The sequence below is a fragment of the Myripristis murdjan genome, chromosome 23 (assembly GCF_902150065.1).
Source record: "Myripristis murdjan chromosome 23, fMyrMur1.1, whole genome shotgun sequence".
NCBI classification, from domain to species: Eukaryota; Metazoa; Chordata; class Actinopteri; order Holocentriformes; family Holocentridae; genus Myripristis; species Myripristis murdjan.
This window is the reverse complement of record NC_044002.1, coordinates 15,949,131-15,970,704: the sequence shown is the minus strand read 5'-3', so window position 1 is coordinate 15,970,704 and position 21,574 is coordinate 15,949,131. Positions and strand designations below refer to the sequence as shown.

Genomic DNA, 21,574 nt, shown 5'->3' with positions numbered 1-21,574 from the left:
TAGCAATGTGTGAAGCTTTTGCTTTAAATATAAATAAAAAAAAAAAGAGATGGAAAAATGAGGGAGAGAGCTGATGCCATCCATCTCTTTGGAATATGGACATCTGAAACCTGTCTTTTTCATTCATCTACTCTATCAAAACCGTCGGCGTGGAGTAAATGACGTTAAGTGTAAATTTAATTTCTTTCTTACTTTTTTTTTTTTTTTTCCAGGAAGGATCCTATAAAACAAAACACAGTCCATATTAATCATATACGTCCAAATTTCACAGCATTTTGTTTCTTTTAGAAAGCAAAAAAAACAAAAAAAAAAAAAAACAAAAAACAAAAACAAAATCAATGTGCAAAGGCACTATACGCGGCAACCGTACAAAACCATGATGCTGTTTCGGTACAGTGCTTCAACAGCGTCTCGCCTGTCCCTCCGTTTGCTTGGGGTCCCTCTTGGGAGTCTGGTCATTATTTGGTACATAAGACGAAGTCAAAGGAAGAGTCTTGGATTGTCGTGGTCCCCGGCTTTGGTGGCCCCTTCAAGACATTAGTGACCCATACCTGGAAAAAGACACACAAAGATAGACGTTTCTGACCTTGCAACACGCTGCCTCACACACACACACACACCAAAACAAAGTCTGATTTGTGTGGGTCGGCAACCTTTTGGATACAAAGTGCCAGTTTCAAATTTTCACCTTAATCAGTGTGCCAATGAATGACAATGACAATAAAAAAAATCACCCTTAGATCTGTAATTTTCTTTGAGGGTTTGGGGGTTTCATCAGTATCACAACATTTTCTAAAATCAAACACACACGGCGCCTCACTCCTCTGTTCACTCCTCTGTCCCGAACCTTTATTTTAGTTTTCCGAGCAAGCCGGGCTGCTGTCGTCTCCTGAGCCCGAAACAGCCCTGCCGACGTGATCTGAACAGGAGGTTGGACCATCAATCAAAAAATAAATAACACAGGCCGCGCAACAGCTGGAGATCATGCAAGAGGTAGGTTGCACTCTTACTGTTCGCGTAAATGACATAAGTGTTGTCTATTCCTGGTTCGAAAGGCCGCGTTACAGTAAGTGGATGCAGTTTTCAGAATTTATTAGACTGTCGTAGTTGTCCTCTGATTAGTCTTTACCTGCTTGGTCATCATATCTACATTACAAATGACTGTTTATCAAAAATCACCCGTGTAAATATCTCATCAAAGCACCAATAGTCATCCCAACAATATCTTCACAAAATTGATTTCAAGATTTTTGGTCAAAGCTGCTGTGGTATTTGATTTGGCCCACGATGCCAAGCCCTACTATTGAGTATACGAGTGTGCCATGTCGGATTTAACAGAATTTGGAGGCACAGGAGTTCTTCAGGGATTTTGTTATTTATGACAAGCTCGCCGAGGCCCCCTCCGAGTTGTTTAAAACTGAACCGTGAGTTGAAATGAAAACTTTTGCTGCAGTCTGAAGACAAGTACAAGAGTGCATAATGACAGCACCTTATATTCTGGTGCAATTTCCTTCCGATTTCCGTACACCTTGATGAGCAGCCCTCAAATGCACTTACGGAGATGAAGTGTTCCAATGTGTTGTATATTCACTTTTTGGAGAGAAAAAAAAAATCATTATCTGCAGTTAAAAAAAAAAAAATAATAAAAAAAATAACTTGAACTCAAAAATTAATACAGTTGGAAGCAGCCATCTATATTTTCCAGCTATTTTTATGGCGTATATCACTTTGGAAGCTCTCTAATTAAAGCCCAGTATGTGGTGAGTGCAGGCCTGTTAGCCTGTCCGGGGCCAAATATCTCTCAGGTCCTGCACCCAGCAACAATAGCTAAGGATATATATGAGGAGAGAGAGTGTGTGTGTGTGTGTGTGTGTGAGTTGGGCTGCCTCAGAATCTATAAAAGCCTCTGTCATTCTCTGAATCAGGCTGCAATGTTGTGCTAATCTCCAACATCCCAGCTATTAATGCGACAAACCGGCCTGGCAGGACCGCGGCTTCTAACACTCGGCCAGGCAGAATTGCGGCCTGAGTGGCAGAAGTGGATAGTTGTGTTTGGCAGTGTGTGTGTGTGTGTGTGTGTGTGTGTGTGTGTGTGTGAATGTGTGTGTGTGAGTGCACATGTGGGGGAAAAAGATGGAGGGTTTGAGTGGTAGCAGCAGGGTGGTGGTTGAGTGGGTTTATAGAGCTGAACTGTGTGTGCGCACGTGTGTGTGTGTGGACCCGGCGATGAACGAGCAACACATTACACAGACATGTACGGAATCCCTCAAGGCCAAAAGCCTCTGCTGCTCACCGGGGGGGAGGGACAAAAAGAGGCGGAGGCTGCACTCGAGCCCGCTTTGAAAATAGCAAGCAATGCTAAAGTGGCATCCAAAAAGCCAAACTGCAGACTGGGAATAAAAAAAAAAGCAGATTTACAGCCGTCAGTGGTCTCCGGGGACAAAACATAGGGTCGTGTGGTTATGAGAGGATCTGTTATGGGTTCTGGGACACATGGTGCCGTGTAAATCACAGCACCAGTGACAGGACGGTCTAGCTGCTAAAGAGACCGCCATGTGTCCACAAGGTTACAGGTTCAAGCTCTGCAACAGGCAGGACATCCATCAATAACGTCTTCCTGCCACAATGTTGAGCAAGACACCGAAGCCTCGCCTGACCTCTCTTGTTAAGACTGCTAAACGCCTAAAAATGTCAAATGAAACAAACCCGGTTTCCTGCCCCTATTTTCAGCCTCCGTGGCGTGACTTTACCTCGGTGGCTCTGCCTGGATATTGTTAGCAAGCAGGCCACCCACATGCTCACAAAAACACATTGTTTCTGTCAGGTGTAAAAACCCCGTGCGCTCGCTAATTTTAACAGTTTTCGTGTTTTAACTTCAATTAAAAGATTACACGCTCCTCAGAGGGTTGACACAATTCAACAGCCCTCGGGTTGCGGAGACTCTCGCGAATTCAATTAGAGAAACGCAGTAATGACGGGCGAGCGATCTTAAAAACAAGGCTGCTTTTTTTTTTTTCTCTCTCTCTCTTGCCTTGGTTCATGAAAAGGTGACATCTGGGAGATTTCCACCTGACAACAGCGGCGTGCATGCCCACGTTCGCCCGCCCCCACATGGACTTGTGCCCTTGCTCGCACACAAACTGACAGGCAACACACACACACAGAGACTTCTGGTGTCTTATATAGACTCACCGTTGGCGACTGATTTACTCTCCCCTCTGCCTGCCACCTGAGAAAGAGAGAGGGGGAGAGGGAGAGAGGCTGTTAGAGGGAGAAAATCATCAAATCTGAACAGCAAACCCTCCTTGTCAGCACAGCTATAGACAACCTCAAAGCAGCTTACTGCCGATCTGATCGAACACTTACATTCCCCTTGAGTTAAACACCGCGACTCTCGGCCCCTGTGACGCTGTACAATCTCCTGAACCCCCCCTCCCCCCGGCAGCCCCTCATCATTGTCATCCTGTTCATGCTGCCTTCCCTGACATCACAGCATAGCACGGTTTGCTAATAACACGGTTGCTAACCGCTACCTTTCCTGTCCAGGGCCCGTTTTACGTCAGTGCAGACCACCGCCTGCTGCCCTCCAACCCCACTACTCACTGTGGCGGACCACAACCTCCGGCCCACGCTGCAGCTGCAGACTCTTAGCAATACACAGGGATGCACTAAAGCCAAGGTAGGCAGGAAGGAAGGAATAAGCGATAGACCGATAGATAAATAGATATACTGACAGACAAACAGAGAGGTGTTCCTGTATTCTGAAGGTCCTACATTCCCTCAGTGTCATTTTTTCAAACTGATAACAGCCCCATTTTCCCTCAATGTAATAATTTCCATACCTCTATTATACCAAAAAAAAAATTTATAATATGATTGTCAGAAAGTAGGTAATATCTTAAAAGTGTTCCAGAGCTTCCAAATATTATGCAAACACACTTTTTAGTAACAGCACAAAACATTAACTTGGCATTGGCGGTGGCGTGAACAATTGCATGCGTACAACTCGACATTAGTTACACATAGAGTCCTATGTTCCCTCAACATAAAAAGAATAACGTCTGCAATGTCTTCCGGTGTTCACACAAAAAAGCAAAATCGGATAGTGCATGCTGTAAATAGTATCTAAAGCGGCGTTGAATGAAAAAAAAGGTTGAGGGAATATAGTACCGTGGGAACATAGTTATGCTACCAGATAGATAAGTAGATACAAATGAATTGATCTCTCTCTCTTTTTTTTTTTTTTTTACAGTTTTCACATGGGGTGGCGAGCAACTGTACGAGTAAACAGCCCTCCAAATGCTTCTTAATCTGATTACAGAAGAGGAGATAAGGCAAGCCATTAATGTCATCCTTATTCAGAATTTGTTTGAGATGATATCAACAATGATTCAATATTGTGAAACGGCCATTGTGCAACTCAGCAAGGCAAATGACTTATAAAAGAGAGCTGTAAATTGTTTCTCCATTAGGGTAATAAAATGTCAAGTGAGGCCGGACCGAGCATACTGATTTGTGGGTGCTGTGTCAAAAGAGAGGCAGAGGAAGGAGCGGTGATGCGATAGAGCCATTCGTGAAAAGCGCCGGGGCCTGCGGTTGGACAACAGACACGCTGCTCGAGCTTTTACGACAGACTTTACGCCGGACTTGAGGAGCCAGCCTTAACAAGTTATGGGCGTTAATGGAGTGAGCAGCGTAATTCGCCTTTATTGTGGCTTTGCTATGGCTTATGCTTTGTTGATATGTTTGCTTTGCTGCTTTTATTTTACAGCACTTGGCAAATTTGGTGAAAGCGCCGTACAATTGGATTCATTGGAAAATTGCTACCTGATATTTATTGCTCAATATAAAAAAAAAAACCCCCAGAGATGATTGCAACCTATTAAATGTTACGATTTCATAAGTTAATGGGGTTATGGTGGCTAAAAACGTAAAGAATATTCAATAGAGTATGCCAGCAATCATTTTGTTAGATTACATAACATATTTTTCAAATCATGTTTATCTCATTTTGGACTGAAACTCTTAAATATGGCTATTATCATTGGGATAAAGTGAAGCAGTCACGTCCAACCACAGCAGCTCAGAGCGCAGCTTTGCCAACGAAAGGGAGCGAAAAGTCGACAGCATGACATCACAGGGTGAGGTCATTCTGCGATAAGTGTTTTGAAAGAAACGTGGGGAGGAACATTTGCTCTTTTACCTCTCCAGGCTTCTTCCAGATTTAACGATGAAGTCAACTAGCTATTAGAGTTCTTTAAAACAAAACAAACAGAGGAGTCGTTATTCTCATTGTGCTGCACACCAGTCAAAATGTCATGCGATTATTTCGATATGCATTCGCCAGTCTCATCGAGGAACTGTAAGAAAATGTTCCCTTGATTGACAAGGACCGGAAACTGAAGTCATGAGAAAAAAATGAGAAAGTCTCCCAAGACCACGAACCCATTCAGCATGGACAAAACCAGTCTGGAGATATTCCAGGACCTGTGTTTTTCACTGACGGGACGGGTATTCTGTTCACCCTCCTTGTCTCCTCCAGACTTGTTCATGTTAATGGTGTGAAATTAGTAATTACCTTGGTTGGAGAGGCGCCTTTGTTTTCCCATAGATTCCTCTTGTTAGTGACATCCACAGGTTTCAGGTCCTGTCAGAGCGAGACAGAGAAACAAAAGACCAGGAGAGAGACAGGGCGTCATATCAGCACTGCTCAGAGCAGCAGTGGTGGGTCAATTTGAAAATAGTCACAATATGGTGGAAATGGCACAGTACCTGAGATACAGAGGAAAGGAATGACAGAGGACAGAGAGCTCCAGCAAGGAGAGCAAAGGTTGACAGTGACTATCAAGCAGAGAGGTGCTTGTCTAGTGGAAAGCAGAGAGAATAACACACTCGCTGTGAGTCAGAAGCTGGGTCAATTTGCTTTCAAGTCACAAGGCAAAATAACATTCAGAAAACCCCCCTCGGTCAATAGTTTCAATAAACTTGAAAAAAAGGACCTTTTCATGGAAAAAGACGACGGTTTTTGAACACCGGGTATTAATTTCCTGAACTAAGTGTTGCAAAGTGCAGCAACCTAAAGAATATTATTTGAATTTAAGGGTTGCACTGGAAACAAAACAGTTTCATTGTCATGTCATCATCTGCTTGCTTTAAAAAAAAAAAAAAAAAAACAATTGGCAGGAAGAAAATTACAAAACTGGCATAAACTGTTGTAGCTGACTGGCTAAATCACATAATCCTTTGGGATATTCAGTAGTTGACCCTCCCACCCCGCACAAGGAAAAATGGAAAATTACAGTTTCCTTTCATGTTCCTATTGCCTCTCGCTGTGCATTACCTATTTGAACACAGAAGGCCAGAGTCTGTGAACTGAAAAGCCTTAAAATAAATATTGGCTTGTGCGAAACACGGCCAGCAACAACAGCGAGTCAAGAGAGGCATGAGACATTGGCACGGAGCCGCATGCATCAGCAGGAGAGTAAAGTCTGAATGATAGCAACGCTTATGATAAAATTCTTAAGTTGCACTTAATTCCAAAACTGATACCACGTCTAAAATACGAGCATTCGGCATAGCCTGATAACATGACAGATGCACGAGTGCTGAGCTGGGGCAGACACACAGTATCACAAGTTCGTTTGATTTGTGGCCACTAGGTGGTGCCAGACAGACACTGTGCCTCCAACAGACCAGAGGGCAATACGACTTGCTCCGCTGCATCATTTGGAAATGATTATAAAACACGCACAGAACAAGACCAGCTGTAATTGTGACATTATCATAATAATACTGCAGGGCTGGTATAAGAGGGAAAGTACTCCACCTCATTATGAGGCTGACCAGAGCTCACTGGAATGAATGCAGCTCCAGTGTTAGAGGACGACTGTTCACATGCTCTGCTGACTGCCGACTCCTTCACACAAATACTCACACAAGTGGGCATTTTAAGACGTGTCTGAGCAGCTTGTACGGTAAAATCACTTGTTGATATGTACAAACTGCTGGGTACAAGTCTAGTTTTACATCTGATATCCAATAACATCAAATATAACAATATTTTTTGATGGCATTTTTCTGGATGCAGTTGAAGCCTCAATTGGATATTTGGCTGCAATTAAACCTCCAGTAATATCTGGATAATGATGTTATTTTCACAGTCTTTGCCATAAGGTATATTGATTTTTGTACCACACTTATTGTTTCATCTATCTTTAACCCTATATTATATACTGAGGTTATGTAACAGTGATAACATAGGACATTTTTGACCACAATTTGGATTAATGTGCAACTCAAGTATATAAAACTTTTCATTTTTTCTAAGAAGAATAAATATCGAAGTGTCTCAATAATTTCAAACATCAAGATACTTTGACAAGGCAATATTGTGATACTACATTTTTGGATATCACGTTGAGATCATGATTGAGATTTCTTCATCTAATGTGAGTCTTTGTCATTTTCTCTAAAGGTGACACTAACCTCGCCCTGCACCCAGGAATCATCACAGCTGCCTTGGCTGTGTTGTTTATTTGCAGTCGGAGCATCTATAGGTCATCTCTCTATAGGGTCTTATCTAAATAAATGCCGGCTCGGAGCTGTACACTACTTCCACTGTCTTTCCCAGCCGCAGCGACAGGGGTTGCTATGGAGACGACCTACCGCTGGCCTTCCTCCCGTCGTTTTGACGCTCTCAGGGGTTTTATTCAGCCAGTCGTTGATGCGGCCCGCCACGCCTATCTTCATCACAGCTGCTTCCTGTTTGGACAGGGTCAAAGGTCAGCCGAGTCTGGTTGTCATCGGCAACAGGGCCGAGCAGGAAGTGCCAGTGAAACGGGGCCTTTCCTCTCTCCCACTCCCTCTCCCTCTCTCTCCGCATGACTCACACAGGCACAGACAGACACACACACACACATAAACACACATAAACACACACTGCCTCCAGCTTACTAACCCCCGTATTGTCCAAGCCAGTCCTTAATAGCTGTGGCATTTTTGGTCCTTAACTTGTACCCGGCCAAAGACACAGCCCCATTATGCACAGATACATGCACACACACACACACACTCACACACACACTTCCATCAACTTCCTGGCTCAAATCATTTACAACTACGGTATTCTTCACCTTGTACGTGCCCCCGCCGCTTCCAGGTGAGCTGAACACGTTGCCTTTCTCCCACATGCTCTTGATATTCCGTATGCTGTCGGTGACCATGGGCAGATCCACCGCTCCGGACCGCGGGGATCGAGACTCCCTGTTCTCCCTCTGTGGACAGAAAAGGGGCTGCGTTTAAACTACAGGCTGTCATCAAAGCTCGGATACATGGCCAGGCAACGTTTGAGCACTTTTACAGGGCCCTTAACGAGCTGGCTAATAACCACAGTGACAAATTCCTGCAGCGCCACTGACCTCTCTCCATGCGTGCTGGAGAAATATTACTCCGTGCATTGCGTTGGGCTTTCAAATCAACAGTGACAGATGCTGGTTAGAAAACAATTATCATGAGGTTGCCACATGTCTGACAATTTCCGAGGCTCTATGCGTCTCCTTGCGACACTTGAGGCATTTTCAGCAGCTGACAAGACGAGCCTGTCAAGGTGCGAGCAGATAAGGCTAGAGGACACTTTGACAGGACGCACTGATAGTTGTACTGTGACAGCAGCGGCGGAAAAAGTCCTCAAATCCTTGACTTAAGCAAAAGTACCAATACCATGATGGAAAAATACTTCAGTAAAAGCAAAAGTACAAAAAAACAACAGAAGTATCAGCAGTAAAACACACTTAAATGTCCAGACATTGCACAGGAACAACAGCAGGCTACCCAAAATATACCTTTCAACACTAATCTTAGGAAAAATAAACACAAAATAAATAAAGTAGGTCAATACACAGAGTATGAGAGAAAAATAGGGTTATGGTTAGTAAAAAATAAAACATGTAGACCTTTCACCTTTGCATGGACTACATGTTTAATGAAATATATCTGCAAAATACCTATAAAATGGAATATGTATATATAGAAGAGATGTATAATCATAGTGTATAATGGCTCCTTCCACTTACTTACATTACTGAGTCTTTAACCCGGAGGAAGTATTTTAATGTTGTAGCTCTAATTGTCTGTTTTCAACCCTTAACAATGCATCACATTTACTTTTTGTGCATATAAAAGCTTATTCTGCAAAGTCACTAGTAACTACAGCTGTCAGATAAATGTAGCGCAGTAAAAAAGCGCAATATATTCTTATGAGATCTGGTGCAGTCAAAGTGTAATGCCTCACGAAATGGGAATACCCAACAACAGTGCAGTGTGAGTAAATGAGTTAGTTTTCGCCTCTGTGTGGCAGGGCTCAAACCTGCAATCACACAGCAAACAGGCCGCGCTGACCTTTTACTGCAGCATGACGGCGCTCTTATTTATTTATTTTTTTTGCAGATGCATTTTACAGTCGGCGGCGGTGTTTACCTGAGCGGCCGAGGTGTACTGCTCCAGCCTGTTGTCGATCTTGGACACCACGGGAGAGTGAGATGCCTTCACTGTGCTGCTGGGCAGAAGCAAACCGTGAGGATACACACTACTGCCTACAGTCGCGGTGAAATATGGGACCGCTTTGTGTATTATTTTGCACTATTTGGTCAACACTTTTATCCAAAGTGTCTTATAATTCCTTAAGTGTGGACAATTGTGAGGCCCGTGGGAACTGAGCCCCTACCTCTAGCAGTGTCTGCAACAATTTACCTACTCTGCAAAACAGGACTGGAAGTGCCCGAGTGCAACACAATATAAATATGATCTGGAAAATAATGCATGAGATATGGTTTTTTTTGTTTTTTGTTTTTTGCTTTTGTTTTTTTTACCTTTTCTGTGCCGACTTGTTCAGGAACTCTGCCCTCTCTCCGATCTGTATGGAAAGATTAGGAGGATGCCGGTGTGTTATTAAATGCTGCAGTGACATTTCGCACATGCATAAATCGCCGCGACGCGTTTCCGTTCGCTATTGAGCGGCTTTAAAGCAGATGTTTCAAAGCAGTCCTCCTCTTGACGCGCCCTTCATCGTTTGCATGAGGAGTAATCACTCAATATTTTAAGTAGTCAAAACCTGCTGGCCCCAAAAACGACACATAACCTCAATAACATGCTGTCCTTACCTCGCTCGCAAATCATCCTATAAGACCTGGCCTTATTCTTTTAAATGGTGTATATCTCATTTTCCAATTTTGAGGTGGACCTCTTCATATCCTTATTAACTTGGGTTTCTTCCTGACCCTCAGTAACACAATGTGACTGACTGTTCCCTCTATGCACAGCATGACTGAATGACAAACACATGCATGCACACACAGAGAGAGAAAAAAACACACACACACACACACCAAACTTTTTTTTTTTTTCTTTTTTCCTCTCCCTGCCTTTCGACTGTGGGAATCTCAGAGGATTGTTTATGATATACGGCAAAAAGGCTAAAAGGGGGGCGATGCAGTCGTTCCTTAGACACTCACAAAAAAAAAAGGCACACAGAAGGAAAGAGCAGCAGAAAATAATAATAATAAAAAAAAAAAAACTCTCTCCCCCTCCGTGAAAAAGGACCTCGCTCTCGGCTACCGAATGTGGGAGTTCCCAAAATACTCCCTGACAGGAAATTCCCCATTCTCAGACGCGTTTTAAAGAGCTGTAGCCGTCCGAACGCGGTTACAGTAATCCTGTTAACCCTAATCGCTTTCCTGCATCCCCACCGCCTGTCCTTCATTCTGCCCCTCTGTCCTTCTCTTTCACACAGCCTTATCTGCAGCACAAAACTGGGTTATGCTGGTTTACTGCTGATAACACGTAGGCAAGCTTCAGGGACTTTGTGTACCACTGCAATGGTGATCGCTGATAGCACGGCATTGGCGTACTGTACTTTTTAATACATCTTGAATTAGCAGATTGCTGATTTTTGGGAAAAAGAACCCATGTAACTCTCTAAACTAAGTGCATGACCATGTGCATGCATGTGTATGTGTGTATATTTAGCCATATCCTACTTTTTCTTTCTGGTGCCCTGGTAAAATGTGTTGAGGCACCTGTGACTGTGCACTTAAAATAAACTCGCCACAAAAATGGACCGGAGGAATGCTCAATTCAAGCAAGACATAGGAAAAACAAATTGCACTCGTGTAGTTTTTTCCATGACAGCAGCAACTTGGTGCGGACACCAGTCGTTTTTCCACGGGTATGCGCTCCGGCCACTTTCAGGGGCCATTACAACATGCCATATATTTTTGTCTGCTAATGATAACAAATATCTCTAAATTGGGGGATTAAGGCGAACTGCACACGCACACACGAGACACACAGTGAAAAAAACGTGTCAAAGAGACACAAAAACACATCATTTAGTCTCATATTCGGTTCAAATCTTTGTGTTCTTTAAACTGGCGAAAAAAATCCGAGAGTGGGATGAGATGATCCCACTTGTGTCGAATACTTTGTGTCCAAGTTTTTCTTAAATCAAGTGTCATGTTTCTTGATCCTAGTGGGCTGACACAGCTTATTCCACCTTGTTTCAACAAATTTATACTTGTTCCCAGAAAAAGTCCTGAAACAAGTGAAAGTGCACTGGAAACAAGTGGGATTATCTCATCCTGCAGGCAGATTTTTTCACTTGATTTAATAGAAAAAAGACTGAATATGAGCCCAAAGCTGACTTGTTAAGATGTTTTTTTTTTTTTTTTTCTTCTGCAGCGGCGGCAGATGCGCACACACACACACACACACGCACACACTCAAACGCACACACCCAGCTGTACGTACAGTGAACATGACGACAAAGTAGAGCTGTGTCTGCGAGGCGGCGGGCCGGGCGGGGTGCGGCGGAGAGTTAAGAGTGGAACTACATTATTTACAAACCAGACCACAAACAAACAAACAAACAGCAACAGCAAAATCCAAAAATCTAATCAGCCCAGAGCTCGCAAACCATTAGAGGCGAGCCTCAAGGCCGGAGTCTCACCGAGAAGGGCCAGATGGATATTTTACTGCTAACTGTCACTAATTAGATTTTCTCCACTCCCCTTGGTTTTCAATGCGTGGGAGTTGGCTTTTGGCAACAGTGGAAACATTTATTCACATACAAGTTGATTAAACGTTCTGTGGCCGTGGCAAACATTTATCTTTGGAGGGGTGTGTGTGTGTGTGTGTGCACTGTGTTGTTTCACGCTGCAGTCTCGAGTGTGTGCCCAAATCGGACGATCGACAAAGAGCGTTGCTTTCAGATATCAGCGAACAACATCGAACGACAGAGTTGAGTCCGAGCGTCACAGAAGGAGTGGCGGCCGGCAAAGGGTGTTTTCTCCCCCCCCCCTCCCATATCTTCCGGGGGCATCTTTATTTGCAGGCCCTTTCGATTTATGAATCCTCCCTCCTCTCAACGAGATAACGCGTCATGCGGAGAGCTCAAAGAGGTGAGAGGAGCAGATGCGGGTCACCCAGAGCTTAATCTCTTCAAATACTTAGAGTGTTTGCTTCTGCATTGCAGGACGGCCGGATGAGTGGGATTTGCAGGTTTTGGAGGACTGTTACGCTGACGACTGTGCGCGGGGGTGCAAACAGACAGAAAAATACAACACAGGAAAGGTATTTAGCAGGAAGTCGACAAACAGTTTCATTTGGGAACGCGATAACTGACATTTCAAATTTTAGCCTTAAAGTAAAACCTAATTTCAGGATGATTTTTGAAGATATGGCATCAAAAGGCTTCCAAAATAAATCACTAAAATCAAAGATTGACTGCGGTGTGTTTTGGAAATACTGGCTGATGAGTTAGCAGCGGCAGCAGACTTGTCCAAAATGACACTCCCCCGCTGGAGTCAAACGCGCTGCTTTGACGCAGGTCGGGGGAGGTGAGGAGCTGCAAGTGTCGACTGACCTTCAGCGAGGAGCCGCGAGGGCTGACACACTTGAAGGGTTTGTCCTCCCCGTCCATGGTGTCCTCCACCTTCTGTCTCTTCTCAGCGGCCTCTGCCCTCCTTCTTTCTATCTCTTCCTTCATCTTCCTCTTCTCCTCCTGAGGAAGACAAACACATTGACATTTGAGGCATTTTCACTGATTGCAGTTTACCCACTTTTTTTACACTGTTGTCGCAGTGTAAAAAAAGTGGGTTCTGCAAATCTTGCGGGCGCACTTATAATCAAATAATCAAAATCCCTTCATTTTTAAATACGATTCTTCACTTAAAACAGCCACCTTATGAAATTCTGCTTTTGTGGCCACTCATAAACCACAGCACTGATAATTTGCTGTGTAAAGCAAACGTTTTCCTAGGGACTATTTTCGCCGCCCAAAACACAACAGTGCTGCTGCTTTGAAGAAAACTAGTGTGGAGGACTTTATTACGGTGATGGAGTAATGCTGCGAACAAAGTTTGAAGTCTCTGAAAGTTAATTTTCATATTGCAGAGGAAAAATGTTACTGAAGTTCTACAATACGGCTGCTTGCTTTGGGAAAAGATAAGCAGAAACGTGAAGTATGCACATTTTGTGGATATTATACTGAACATGCAAAATCACTGGTATGTTCCTATAAGTGAGGATTTCACTATTTACTATGACTCTGCACTCTGATGTGATCACCTGTCAATCAAATAGTTCAGCGCTGTGATGTCTTTTTTTTCCTTGGATTTCATGTTGATGCCCTCTGAGTCTCTGCAGGTGGCGCTCTTTCTTTCTCTGGTCAGCCATTTGATAGTTTGATGGTTCTCGTCGTTGGCCTGACTCACTGATAAGTTATGCGTTTTTGTCTAAACAGTCCTCACGTCCTACTGAAGCTCAGTTTCGCACGGTGCACCTTTGAGAACCGCGTCTTTTTGAATTGTAAAAGCCGTCATGGACTGGTTACTGAATCTGTGTAATGTTACACCAACCCGCGATAGATAGCAGCAAAATGGAAATTTGTTTGGATAAAATGCTGCAGATTATTGCTTTAAGTTCATCGACATAACAAGCGACCACCAGTCAAGAAGGCAGACCACCCAGACCCAAATATATATGTAATCAATTAAAGACAGCGGCCACTATATAATTTTATTTATTTACTCTACTCCAGCAGGTCAAGAGCAAATTCTCATTTATTAATTCTTACTAAAGATGGCCTGGCCTGAGGAGGGAAATAAAACCTCATCGGAAAGGTTGAGACATGAGGATTATCAACAGCAACTTTTTTTTTTTTTGTATTGCATTAACCATCGGAAACGTACTGTATTCAGGAGAGGGCTGGTAATTTTGGCAGTCTATCAGCCTTTTCCAGCAGCCTTGTCTTGGTTAATTAGTCTGTCTGTATCTCTGGGCCATCTTTTAATTACAAACCACAAGGCCTCATTAACATCACACAAGAGGAGAAGAACAGGGGCAGATAGCAAGAGACGGGCCGCCACATCCAGAGCCAAGATCAACAAAGAGGACTAGCCGGGCTAACAGCGAGAGCGCCTGGCCACAGTGTGAACGTTTGAAGTGGGAAATGAATGACATGCCGCGGAGAGCAAATCTGAACACGCAGAAAGGAGGAGGTTATCGCATTCGTGATACGTAAGGATGGAATCATCATAAAAAAAAGGGGGTGGGGGGGGGGGGGGGGTAAAAATCACGTGTGAGTTACGAGTAGGGGCTCGAGTCGTGATAATGGTGAAGGATGGCAAGATAACGCCACGGCGGCGCCGGTGCGAGGGTGATGCATGGCTTTTAGCTTCACGCAGGTGTAAAGGCTAAATCAACATGAAAGAGACAAAAAAAAAAAAAAAAGAGGAAGGATGCGGCATGTGAACATGTTTGTATGTGAAAATATAGACGAGATAAACAATTGAGAAAAATGACTGTGAACAATCCAAAAAAAGGGGGAGGGAAATAACAAAAGGGAAATGAAAATTTAAACTGTGACAAAAAGTGCAAGAGATCAAAAGCCATCAACAAATTGTTTTACTAAAAACTAGGGATGTAAAAAATTAATTGACATGTTGATTTTTGTGATTATTTTGAAATATTGAGCATGTTAAAAAAATAAACCCAGTTAAAGCACCTTTAAAGTGTTTGTGCATATCACACAAATAGAAGCATTTCACACAAAAATATTCATGGGCGATGAAACTCAACGCCAGGATCTTATAGAAGACGTCCTTACTTTTCAAACAAATTACAGCTTTTCAACTGAAATTGGTGAAATTTGATCAAATCATAGAAACACAATTGCTCACAACAATGCGCTTGTTTTGTCCAAGTAAACAAGAAGCACAATTCCATAACATTATAAGCGTTTATTTACTGATTTATTATTGATTATTTAATGCTGGTGGAAACGGATGGTACAACACTTTTCTTCAATTTGAAGACATAATTTATGACTGTGTGATGTAAAACATGAGAGTTATTATGCCTCAAACACAACCATTCTATAGGAAGAAATAGGATGAAACAACTACTGCTCCAGCAGGATAATCCTGTTATTATAAGAGGTTCAAATATAATATCCATCCATGTTTCGATAACCATGGACTCGAGCCTCAGACCAGTTATGTGATTAATTTGTTCATGTTCCTTGTTAAATTATTTAAGTTTAATTGAGAACAGAAACATCGCAGCTCCTCTCTCTCTCTCCCTCACCTCCTCTCTGGCTTTCCTCTCGGCCTCCTCCTGCTTCTTCTGCCTCTCCTCCTCCTCCAGCACCTTCCTCCTCTCCTCCCTCTTCCTCTTCAGCTCCTCCAGCTCGGCTTCGGCCTCCTGCTGCTTCTGCCTCATCCTCTCGAACTCCTCGCTCTCGGCGTCGTCACGGCGACGCTTCAGCTCCTCCAGCTTGCGCTCTGCCTCCAGGCGGGCGGCGTCGTCCTGCTCGTCGCCCGCCGACACCTCGGGGGAGCGGACGCTGCCGCGGCTGAGACACACACCAGGTCAGGTCAGTGAACACACACACCTCAAATATAGGTCAGGAGGAAAAAGAACAGAGCACTCTGAAAGCAGCAAACAAAGCTGCTTGAAATTCAGGTGAACACTGACATATGATACAGACAAAATAAATAATAAATATAAATACAAGTGTGCTTATAAATAATGTATATACAGGGGAAGCTGCTCGTTGTCATGCATAAGCGAACACACATAGACAACCAGACACACATTAACACCAAGAATCACCACCGCAAAGATAATGTAACGGTTTATCTCAAGTTTCATGCCAGTGTTTCACTTTGGAGACTTGGGATTACGTGACCCATGTCAAACACGCCACAGCTCTGCTCTCCGGAAAGCCTGAATGCTGAACAAAAACAGGCTTGTCTGCTTGCAAATCTGATTCAGATACGCCTTTCAATTACTCCGCCGACACCTCCGGCAGGACCGCTTCGCCTATGGCCCGGCTTGTGCGAAATGCATTCAAACAATGCATTCCAGACCGCAGCATCAATAAGTTGTGAGACTGCACCGCGGCCATGTTCTGCATACATAAACACCAGATAAGTGTTTGTTTTGCAAAATCTTCATAGTTCAGCAGGTAAAACATAATGAATCCAGGCTCTAATTTAGTCGGAGATTATTTACTATCCTAAAAGAAAGCACCACGTCTTGTTTTTATTTTGCGCTCACAATCATTTTGTAAGTTTGTGTGTGCTTTTATGAATGTGTGTATCGGTGAATGTCTCATTTTGGGCTGTAACGGAGAACTTTGGTGACCTGGTAGCTTGATCTTTTTGGCTGGCCTTTGTGTCAGGAATATTAAGTTGCTATAGTACTTTTCCACTTTCCACATCTGAGTCAAGTCGAGTCAATTCAATATGCGCTCTAAGATGGAAGACAGTACTTGAACCCTTTATATTTTATTAGTATGGATTGATGACATTCACGCAGGAAATTTATTTTGCCAAAATGGCTATATGGCATTTTGGAGATGGCCTCTCCATTTGTCTATATGACTATCGTCTAGAAGGGAAATAATCTTTGCTGGCAAGGGAATGCAGCACTAACCGCAGGAATATTGTTTGGAGGAAAATGGAGCGGTGTAAATAAGTAATAATCCCTGGCTGTCCCCGATTTGGCCCGGCGGTGAAAACCAAGTCGTGCCTTGGTGTGTGTTGTGTCTACGCACCTGAGGGTCCTCTCGGGTTTCCTGTGCTCTCTGGGAGGAGTCTCCTCATGCAGACCTCCATTGTGCTTCCTCTGCCCCTCCCTCTCCTCCTTGGCCCCGCCCCTCTCATTCACCTGCAGCCACAAACAAACAAACAAACAAACAAACAAGCGCAGGGAGAGCGTGAACCAGGGAGGGAGGAAGCGGCTCAGTGGGTGTGACGTCACGGCATTTCAAAAGGTGACTCCAACGCTTCACGCAGTGTCGAGAGAGGGAGAGAGATATATATGAAGGGATAGAGAGAGCACACCACACCTCAAGTAAAATAACACAGAACATCACATAACGCAGCGTCCACTCCAGAATTACTAGTGGCGAAGGATTATCTAACAAGTGATCACCGTGGGAGGGAGTGTCTCAGGCTATATATTTCATACCACCCTCTTATCATTTTGGCTTTCACTGCTTGCCCTCCGCAAAAGCATAAGTCTTACAGTTTATAATTACTATGTGCATAACCCTCAATGTGTTTACAATACTGTTTACACTGTCCCCCTGCATTAACCAGAGCAAACATGTCCCATCACATTATGTTGCTGCCCTGTTGTTAAGGTTTTTGGAGCAGAGTCTGTGTAATGTGAAGTGTTGCTGCACTCGAGGTGGAAGACATGCAGAGTAACACCGTGACCGTGAGTGTACTGTGACCACTCTGTGGAGCGCTGCATTAAGCCTTATTAAAAACCTGACCGCACCGCCGCGACCGCACCTCGTAAAACACAGGCTCGGTTACCACCGGTTTGCGTCGGTGCAAACCACACTGTGACCACACGGGGTGTCTGGGTAATTTCAGCGTCTGGAATTGACAGTTTTTAATCGCGCTCTTACTTGGGCCGAGAACAAGATAGCCTTATTAAGTCTGTTTTTTTTTTTTTTTTCAAAGACAGATAAACCTTGGGTCTCCAAAGGATTCCAATAAATTCTGTTTATATATCTCCTTCTCAAAGCCCGTAAGAAAGCAGTCCAAGGAGAAAAACTGATAAATAGCTGCTGAATGTCAGATCTCAGTCTGAGAACATTTTAAGACTCAGTCTGTTAACTTCATAAACAAAGCGAGACCATTACAGCTGTCCTTGAGTTGAAGACATTGAAGTTACCCAGTGTGATTTTCTGTGCTGTGCGTCACACCTCTACTAAAACTCTTACCACGTCTCGGATACCTCATTATCCTCCGATTGCAGTATCTCAGATACCTCATTATCCTCTTCAGTGTCATTATTCAGTATCATAGGATCGTTCTTTGATGTGTTATCTATGCAATCATCCACCTGTACCTCGTTGGCCTCCTCTGATGCTACCGCATCCTCCTCAGCCACTGAATTTGCTGACTTCCCCTGATTTGAAATCTCATAGTCTACTGAATTTGTGTCTTCTTCAGCAAGTTCCTATGGAAAGGAATCACAGCAGTTCTTTGAAAGGACTTAACAAAATCAACACATCAATGGTCATATCTCATGTTGTATTTTAGACTTGGGCTCTTCAATAATAATAAAAAATTAATGAAACTTGACATTTGTACGGGCTACCACTTATTTTCGATTAAACTGCAGGAAGCCTATTTGAATGAACTGACCTGTTCTCTCAGGTAAGACCTCGGTTTCTCCTCCACAACTTCCACTTTCTCCTCCTCCTCCTCCTCTCCCTCTGCTCCCTGCTCTGCCTCCTCCACCTCCTCGGCTGCGGCCTCCTCTTCCTCCCTTGGCTCCTCCTCTCGCTCCTTCTCCTCTCTCCTCCTGCCATACATTGCTGGCTTGTCTTCGTCTTCCTCGTTGTCGCGGTAACGACCCCGACGCCAGGAGGATGGCCTCTCCTCCTCGGTGTTGTTTTTCTCCACGGTACCTCTGTTGGAGCCCTCTGTCTCGGAGAGGTCCAGCTCTCTCTGTCTTTCCAGCGCCTCTTTCATGCGTTTCTGTCGCCTCTCCTCTCGCTTGGCCATGCGCTCCAGCAGGGCCTGCTCCTCGTCATCCCCACCACCTCCTCCGTAAGAGCTGGTCACAGAAACTGTCTCTGTCACACTGGGAGAGAGACAAGACAGACACTGTGCTGTATAATCTTAAACATGACAGCTGTTAACAATAGAAGTCTAGACATTAGAGAAGCTGTGTGGAACAGGCTGAGGAAATCTGGGCAGGGGAAGTGAATGAGTAATGTTTTGTCCTAACTGTTACCATTAAGATGCCCTTGAGCAAGGCACTTAACTGCTCCAGCAGTGTTGTTTAGTGGCCAGTCTTTATCCCTTTTCCACCACAGGATCTGTCCTCGGAACCTACTGTAAGAATTCCTTTAGAGGAACCAGGAAGCCTCATCCCTGTTTCCACCAGAGGAACCAGTTTGTTTTTGCTCCTGACCACCAAAACAGTCCTGAACTTCCTGTCAGGGTTTCAGCACTGAACATCCCTGATCTGTTGAATGTACGATGCAAGCAAAAGTATCACCCACTGCCATTTTTAAAAACAAGAGCGAGCGACAACACTTAGAAATTATTAAAAGATTGCTCCATTTAGAGATTGTTCAGCTTGTTACAACTGTTGATCTGCATTACTGACTGAAGGTCATAGCTGATTTCCAATACTCGACATAAACATGGTTTCTTCTTTTGTGGTGTTGATATTTTCAGCTTTTTTTTTTTATAGTGCTGTCAATCACATTTTCAACCCCCGTGCATGTTGTCTCCAAAACCAAATTCAGCATCACAGCAGCATAGTGGTGAATATTCATGAACATACTGTTTTGCTCATAGAAAGTTGCACATAGAAAGACTGGACACCTCCTCCTTATTTGCATGAAATTTGCTGTGCTCAGGCTGTGCAAACACACAGAGCTTAGGATACTCGCTTCCCTCCTGAAACCCTCTTCGAAGAGCAAGACCAAGGACCTCGATCGCTGAATTTTTTGGTGGAAAAGTGAAAAATGTAAAGGCCTATGGATCATTCTGGGCAGCTCCAATGTCTGGATGTGTGTTTAACTGTATAAATATGAAGCAGGGCATTGCTGCAATCAAAGTTTCCAAAGAGCAGTTGCCACATTACTGTCAGCTCTTCAGTGAGTATGCAGACAATGCAGACAATTTCCCTCATCAGTGACTAGGGTTGGGCTCTATTGACGATTCCTCACCACAAAAACTTTTTTAATTAAACTGTTGGTCAGGAATGAAAATTAATAACAGGTCCACATCCATTGCTTCCCATGTTTGGACTTGGTCTCATGATCAAAATAATAGATTCAACTTGCAAAAGCCCTGGGTGTACAGAAACACTAGGTCGTCATTAGCATACAAAACCAGTATAGATGTACGATACTGTACAGTAGAAGCATTTATTACAAGGGCAGCCCAATCAACCAAGAAACCAAGCAACCGACCCATCCCTTCATCCACCCACCTCACATCCACCTATACTACTCAGCATATTCCGACCAAACAGTCTGGCAAACATTATCGCTGCATCAAGACAATCAACAATGGCCAGCCGGCGTTACATCTGGTCTCAGCATCCTTTTGGACAATCCCCTTCTTGTTCGACGAGCCCAGGATGTATCTCTGAGCTCATAGAGGGGAAACATTCACCACCACAAAGCGGCTTCTGTGTTTCTGGATGTCAGAGCGGCCCACCACTTCCACTGTAAGTGAGACGATTGATCTCCCAGCATGAAATAGCACAGAAATGGAATTTCACCGCTTTGTTTCCATGACAATCTTTCTGATGGATAGGTATGAGATCATCGGTCGGGAGTCACATCGAGAACTGGGATACGCCAGTCAGGGCTGTTGAGTTCTTGTATCGGGTGAACTGGAAATTACAATGAATTAGTTTCTAAGGACTTTATAGGTGGTTTGGAAAAGCCAGTGAATTTCACCATGCATCATTTTGCCAACCAAGGACTTAGGCTGCCTACTGTCCTAAAAAAGTACCAAAATTCTGCTATCTATAATTTTGTGAAAGAACAGATGTTAGAGGTAAACATTTAATCAAAATATTACCAAAATTGCAACACCACCAAGTACAAAATCCAAAACGCAGACACTGCAAATTCATTTTATTTTATTATTTTTTTTTTTTTTGATAGATTTATGGTGTTACAGAAATGCTCTGGCCTACAAATAATATTCTCCAGATGGCTGAAGAGATGTTTATTTGGTACAAAGCTCAGCAAAAATCACACAATCATTATTTGAGGATTTTTTTCCCCCAATGAAAACGCAAATTATTAGGCAAAAATGATAATCCAGTGTAAAATACCGACTCCTATCACGATCACAGTGCCTGTCAAAATAATGGCACTGATTTTTTTTTTTTTTTTTTTTTTTTTTTTAAATCCCACAACCCTAATAGGTGTCATTCTTCAAACGGTGACACTCTGAAAATGGTAAAAATTTGAAAATGGTGAAAACTTGGGAGGAGAAAGGCAAAGAAAGATAAATGGCCT

At 43.5% G+C, this 21,574-nt stretch overlaps 1 protein-coding gene across 2 annotated transcripts in view; it reads right to left on the bottom strand.

Annotated features, from left to right (window-relative positions):
* Positions 1 to 171: 171 nt before the first annotated feature.
* cald1a (caldesmon 1a) overlaps positions 172 to 21,574 on the bottom strand; it is a 55,932-nt gene continuing 34,529 nt past the window's right edge. Inside the window, exons 4-15 of one of the 2 annotated variants that reach the window (XR_003927870.1) lie at positions 18,723 to 19,164; positions 17,114 to 17,226; positions 15,640 to 15,907; positions 12,917 to 13,054; positions 9,867 to 9,910; positions 9,475 to 9,550; positions 8,133 to 8,273; positions 7,666 to 7,761; positions 5,579 to 5,647; positions 5,204 to 5,255; positions 3,193 to 3,229; positions 172 to 551 (exon numbers count right to left, since the gene is read on the bottom strand). Coding sequence is in view for 1 of the 2 variants with exons in the window: in XM_030046093.1 (XP_029901953.1) it covers positions 538 to 551; positions 3,193 to 3,229; positions 5,579 to 5,647; positions 7,666 to 7,761; positions 8,133 to 8,273; positions 9,475 to 9,550; positions 9,867 to 9,910; positions 12,917 to 13,054; positions 15,640 to 15,907; positions 17,114 to 17,226; positions 18,723 to 19,164 (1,438 nt within the window). In the remaining variant the exon portion in view is untranslated. The remainder of the gene's footprint in view (positions 552 to 3,192; positions 3,230 to 5,203; positions 5,256 to 5,578; positions 5,648 to 7,665; positions 7,762 to 8,132; positions 8,274 to 9,474; positions 9,551 to 9,866; positions 9,911 to 12,916; positions 13,055 to 15,639; positions 15,908 to 17,113; positions 17,227 to 18,722; positions 19,165 to 21,574) is intronic. The other variant, XM_030046093.1, reaches the window with a different exon arrangement.